General features: G+C 21.1%; 4 protein-coding genes across 4 annotated transcripts in view; 1 reads left to right on the forward strand and 3 right to left on the reverse strand.

The window, feature by feature from the left end:
- Positions 1-135: 135 nt before the first annotated feature.
- On the forward strand, positions 136-915 carry PGSY75_0605300 (serine/threonine protein kinase; the record flags this gene model as incomplete). The annotated part of the gene is made up of 1 exon (XM_018784631.1): positions 136-915. A coding segment is annotated over one exon (780 nt), but the record flags the coding sequence as incomplete, so codon positions are not given.
- Positions 916-1,238: 323 nt separating this feature from the next.
- On the reverse strand, positions 1,239-1,721 carry PGSY75_0605400 (putative calcium-binding protein; the record flags this gene model as incomplete). Its single annotated transcript, XM_018784632.1, has 1 exon — positions 1,239-1,721. The coding sequence occupies one exon, from the start codon at positions 1,719-1,721 to the stop codon at positions 1,239-1,241; it is 483 nt and encodes a 160-aa protein (XP_018642686.1).
- Positions 1,722-1,892: 171 nt separating this feature from the next.
- Positions 1,893-3,983, reverse strand: PGSY75_0605500 (putative cyclin dependent kinase binding protein; the record flags this gene model as incomplete). Its single annotated transcript, XM_018784633.1, has 2 exons — positions 1,893-1,958; positions 2,196-3,983. 2 exons carry the CDS (start codon positions 3,981-3,983, stop codon positions 1,893-1,895), a joined length of 1,854 nt encoding a protein of 617 aa, XP_018642687.1.
- A 733-nt stretch (positions 3,984-4,716) lies between these two features.
- Positions 4,717-6,786, reverse strand: part of PGSY75_0605600 (putative nucleoside diphosphate kinase) — a gene marked incomplete at both ends in the record, with an annotated part of 6,895 nt that continues 4,825 nt past the window's right edge. Inside the window, one exon of the mRNA XM_018784635.1 lies at positions 4,717-6,786. This exon is cut by the window's right edge and continues 2,616 nt beyond it. Within this exon, the coding sequence (XP_018642688.1) occupies positions 4,717-6,786 (2,070 nt within the window).

Consider the following 6,786-nt stretch of genomic DNA (forward strand, 5'->3'; position numbering starts at 1 on the left):
CAAGATTAAAAAAATCACATAAAAAATGTAAAAAAAAAAAAAAAAAAAAAAAAAAAAAAAATAACCCCATGTATCTCATCATATATATATATATATATATTTTTTTTTTTTTTTTTTTATTTAAATTGTTGTAGCATGTATACGTGGTTTCATACAAGCAGTCATGTCTTTTTTGTTATGGAGTATTGCTCTAACGGAGACCTTTTTACATACTTAAATGAGCATGGACCATTTTGTGAGAAGAAAGTAGCAGAGATGCTGTTTGAAATAATATGGGCTATAAGAACATGTCACGATAAGAGAATAGCACATTTAGATTTGAAACCAGAAAATGTTTTAGTAAATCATGAAGAGAAATGTAAGCTAGCTGATTTTGGATTATCAGCTCATATAGGATCTAAACATAAAAAAAAAGGTATATCTCATTATAGAGGGACACATGATTATTGGTCACCTGAACAATGTGCAAGACATCAAAAGAAGAAACAAAATTTTGGTGAATTCGATCAGAAAACAGATATATGGACCTTAGGAATTTTAGCTTTTGAATTAAAATTTGGTAGACCTCCATTCGGATCAACAAATGAAGAAAGAGAAAATGTTATTATGAATAGAATACAAGATTATCATTGGAGTCAATTATTCTGTGAAAAAGTAAAACAAGATTTAATTGATAAATTATCACCCGAATTTAAAGATTTCTTAAATTTATGTTTAGATAAAAATCCAAAAAAAAGACCCACAGCAGAATCATTAATTCAACATCCTTTTATTTTTATTCATAATAAAAATAGATCATGCATCAAATCTTATGCGACTCAACCTAGGGGTAAGCAAGGTCCCAAGTTAAGTCACAAGGGATTTAATGAGCAAGATGGGTCCTTCTTAACTCCCATCTGGTTTCACAATAAATAAATAAAATATATATATATATATATATGAACATATGTATGTATTTATTTATACATACTTTTAAATCATCTTCCATATAAGACAAATTAACTTTTATATATATATATATATATATTTTTTTTTTTTGTATTTATAATCTCATAATTTTTTTTTTTTTTATACATTTATTAAATTTTTTCATTTTACATGGTGTTTGTATCATACAACGAAAAATTTATATCTTACAAAAAAAAAAAAAAATAAAAAAATAAAAATAAAAAAACTTAAAAAAATAAATATAATATATATATATATATTATGTATTACATAAAAATATGATTAACAAGTCATATATTTGATATTGAATTTTTGAACTCATCAAAAAGTATTTTATTATTATTGTTTAAGTCCATAATATGAAATATATCATTTAACATATCGTCACTAAATTCATTTTCAAATTGTTTAGCAGATTGAATAAAATTTTTATAAGAAATATAACCCTTTTTATTTGTATCTAATAACTCAAATAAAATTCTGACTTTTTCTTTTGATTTAAATTCATTCATATCACAATTTAAAGAATTCAAAAAATCATCTAACGTTATAGTACTCCCATATATATGAAAAAAATCCAACAAATCATCACAAATATCTTTATTATGATTATTTAAAAGAAACTTTTGAATACTTTGTATTGATACATTATCATTTTTGTTTTTCTTTATTTTATTAAATATGTATTCCAAATTATTTATTTCATCCGAATTTAAAAATTTATAGTTGTTTTCTTTTTTGGATGTTTTTCCTTCATTTTTTTGTCCCTCCATTTTGGAATATGTGATTTTTGATCACCACAAAAAAAAAAAAAAAAATAAATAATAAATATATAAAAAATATAATAAATAATATAATATTATATTATATTATATTATAATATTTGTTATATAATATATATAATGTCAGAATATTTCCAAGAGCTGTTTTTCCTATTTAATTTATTATGATTTATTTGAATATAAATAAATCTCTTCAGAGGTGCCGTAGACATCTTCAAATTTTAATTCCTAAAAAATATAATATATATAAATATATATATATATATGTAATTATTCATTTATTTATAAAAAAAAAATATGTAAGAGAAAAGCATTCCTATATGTAAATATTCTTCTCCAAAAATATAGGAACATATATATATATATATATATATATATATTTTATATATCATTATAATATGTAGATATTACATAGACATACTTATATTACAAATTATTTTCACCACATATATATCTTCTTATTACCTTGGACTCCAAATATTGATGTATGTGTGGACGTATATTTTCATAAGTGTGTTGAAGAGAAAACTCAAGAAGTCGATAGACTAAGAATTCCACAGAAAAGATAAGAGAAGGAGTTAGATTTTCTTTTTTATCTAACTTTTGTATGTGTATAAGTAATTTTTCTAATATTTGTATATCATCATGTTGATAAAATTTAAAAGATAATATAAGACACGTAGCTGCATATAACTTTCTATTATATTTATGCACATATCCTTTAATAACTAGTCTTTCAAAAAATACCCATGCACATGATATAGTTGATATATCTATTTCAGGTATATTATTTATTAAATTAAAAAGATCAATTTTTAAATTTCTTAATTTTGATAATGTTAAAGATTTATGAATCCATGGATTTATTTCACTAAATAATTGATTAACTCTTTCTTTTAATTTTTTTGCTTTTACAAAAGGTATTATAGATACATTATAACTTTGTAAATACATAACTGTATGATGTTTACCTTGTTTAAATCTTGGATTAAATAAACAAAATGCATCATAATCATGTTTACTAGGTTTTAATAAATATTCATATGATATCCCTTTTTTATTATTCTCTTTTTTTCTTTTTCTTTTTAAAAAATATTCTTCTTCTGTCTTTTTTGTATCCATATCTAAATTGTTAACACTTGTCGATTTATATATTTCATTTTTAGTCAACATATGATTTGACTTGTTCATATTCTTATAAATATTATTTTCATTCATATTTATACTATCCTTTTTATCATTATATAAATTATTTTTCTCATTTCTTTTGTTTTTTTCGTTTTTTTTTTGGGGGGCCATTTTTTTGAAATCTGAATTATCACTCTTTTTTTTTATTTCATTCTTATAATGGTTATTATAAAATAAAGAACTATTCATATCATTCATAACTTCATTTTTATAAATTTTTTTTTTTTTTTTTTTTTTTTTATCAGATGAACGATAAAATAAATAAAAAAATGGTAACTTGGAAAATATATTAAAATACTTAACGATTCCCCCCCAACCCATACTTTTATTATCATTATTAATATTGTAATTATTTATATTGTAATTATTTATATTGTAATTATTTATATTGTAATTATTTATATTGTAATTATTTATATTGTAATTATTTATATTATTATCATTTCCATATATCCCCCTCGAACGAGTTTTTCTTTTAATTCCCTTCTCTAAATCTAATGCCTCTCTTATTTGTTGTTTCGTCCAGTTGGGTTCTATTTGCCTCTTTCCTTTTATATTAGAAGTAGTATTAAGAGAACCTTTTTTTCTAAATATTGATAAGGAATAATTTATATTCGCTGCATCATTATATATATTCTCATTATATGGTTTATATGATAAACATATATTATAATTATTTTTATAACATAACAAAATTTTTGAAGACCCATTATATAAAACATTACTACTATTATTATTATTATTATTATTTATACTATTAATATTATTATCATGTTGTAATATTGTATTACTTTCTTCCATGTTATTATAACATACTGCCTTATTATTCTCTATATTTAAATAATAATCTAAATATCTTCCAGTACCATTATAATTATTATCATCATATTTTTTTGTATTATTATTTGAAGATATATCACTCACTTCATCACTACTAATACTACTACTTGTAGTACTACTATTACTCACATCCAATATTTTATTTTTACTTTCAATAGTATTCAAAAATATTTTAGCATCTTTAAAAAAATCCTCATAAAGCGAAAAGTAACCCCCACCTTCCATTTATAAGGCTATCACAAATAAATAAATAAAAAAAAAAAAATTAAAACAAATTACAAAAAAATTAAAAAGAAATTAAAAAGAAATTACAAAAAAATTAAAAAGAAATTAAAAAGAAATTTAAAAAAAATTAAAAAGAAATTAAAAAGAAATTAAAAAGAAATTAAAAAGAAATTAAAAAAAAATTTCATAAATACATTTATACAATCTACATAAACAATTCAGACGACATATTATAAATAATATATTATATGATACATATGCTTATAATTTTTATATTTCCTATCTTCAGAACTTTAAAACGTATTCATTTTTTAATTAAAGATTGTAAAACTGATGGACAATTCTGAAATGCGACCAGCCTCAATACAATTAAATTAAAACATATATATATATATATATATATATTAATATTTATGTATACTTTTACTTTATTATTATTTTTTTTTTTTTATTTTTTATTTTTTTATCATTTGAAGAGGTTTAAAAAAATAATATTATACCGTTCATATTTTTTATATATCTTATTTTTAAATACACACACATAAAAAAAAAAAAAAAAAAAAAAAAAAAAAAAAAAAAAAAAAAAAAAAAAAAAAAAAAAAAATATATATACATATAATATTCATTTATTTTCTATTTATTTATTCATTGTTCCATTTTGATATAAATAAATATTCTAACTTTGGATATTTTTTTTTTTTTTTAAATATATTGGCTCCCTTTAAAAAAAATTTTATAAATTACTCCTCAACTTCTCAAGTACATTTTGTAAATCATCATTATTCCTTATGGTTTCATAAAATATCATACATTTGTTACGATATTCCTTATACATATAATTTAATATTTCTTTATACCTTTCAACACACACATTATTTTTAACATTACATATCTGTTCGAAATATATATCATCGAATAGAAAAGATATGATTGCTTCAATTCTAAATTTTTTTAAAAAATCAAACTGATAAAAATAATCACTCTTATTATTATAATAACTCTTTCTAAGAAATATAGGAAAACCACATAATAATATATTTCTATCCACATATTTTATCTTACTCATTATATAATTATATATTTTTCTTATCATCCCTTTTTCATTCATAATCAAAGATATATATCCATCTTCATTATCTAACTCAACTCCTTTCTTACACTTTTCTATATATACCATTTTTTTTTTCATCCTTTCCAATATTTTTATCTCATATATCAAGCTAGCTGTATTAATTGATATATAATTCTTCAAATATAAACATATCAAAGAGGATATATATAATTGTAAATATATATTTTGAGGTATAAATAAAATAATTATTTTAGGACAATATATATTTAACATATTACATGGGAACTCTTTATCTATATATATTCTGCTAATCTCAATATCTTTATATTTTGATAAAAATATTTTCTCATTCTTTTTTAATTCGTTATTATATTCATCCATTTTTCTTTTTTTTTTATTATCCTTCATAATATTCTGCTTCTTTTCATCTCCATCATATATTTTTGTCTTCTCTATATTATTATTTGTAGTATTCCTATCAATTAACATATTGTCTTCTCTATTTATTCCTACATTTTCATCATCTGATATATTTTCCACATCTAATTTTTTGCCCTCACTTGATATTCCTCCCACCTTGTCAATACCAATCTCTTCTAACATAAAAGAAGAAACGTGCTCATTCATACAATCTGAACATATCCTCTCATCATTTAAAGCATCATTACTTTCGCCCTCTATATAATAAACAAAATGAATTACCTTCTTAATATCTATAATATATGAAATCTCCTTTAAAATATCTTCATCTATAATTTCTTTATGTGGAATATTATATACTATTATATAACAAAATAAATATCTACTTTTATTCTGCAAAATATATTTTAAATAATATATATATATCATCGTTTTTATATATTCCTTATTATTTTTTTTTATTCTTCTTCTTATTCTTATTCTTATATCCTCAACCAACTTTTTTAATGTTTCATCCATTTTTTTGTTTTTACTCATTCCCTCTTCTTGATCCATAATTATAGACATGAAACCTTTTATAACATCATCATAACTTACTAAATGGAAGGTATCTTCATTTTTCTTATTTAATCTTTTTTTTAAAAAAAAATCTATATCATAGTCATCTCCAGCATAATAACAAATTAAACTCGGTCGAATGCATTCGTCAATTTTTGACAAAATTCTTTTCTTCATATCATCATCATATTGATACATTGAAAATTCCTTACTGTCTTTATCTTTTTTGTATATACAATTGGGCTCTATTTCATTCTCTTTTTTTCCCTCTTCAATTTTAATCTTATCTATCTCCATGTCTTTCTCTTCCATTTTAATCTTATCTATCTCCATGTCTTTCTCTTCCATATTAATCTTTTCTCTCTCCATTTCTTCCCCTTCCATTTTAATCTTATCTATCTCAATGTCTTTCTCTTCCATTTTAATCTTATCTATCTCCATTTCTTCCCCTTCCATTTTAATCTTATCTATCTCCATTTCTTCCCCTTCCATTTTTATTTTTTCTCTTTCCATTTCTTCCACTTCCATTTTTATTTTTTCTCTTTCCATTTCTTCCCCTTCCATTTTTGTTCCAATCACTAACATGCTACCCCTATTATAAAAATAAAAAAAAAAAAAACCAAACGGATACTCACCTAATTTTTTTAGATCTAACTTATTCATATTAAAATCATCCTCAACAATTAATAGAACCAATTTTATTTCAAAAAATAAATGTAACTTCTCATAGTCCTCAAAATTTAAATTAGTCGG

This window comes from Plasmodium gaboni, chromosome 6 (genome assembly GCF_001602025.1).
Source record: "Plasmodium gaboni strain SY75 chromosome 6, whole genome shotgun sequence".
NCBI classification, from domain to species: domain Eukaryota; phylum Apicomplexa; class Aconoidasida; order Haemosporida; family Plasmodiidae; genus Plasmodium; species Plasmodium gaboni.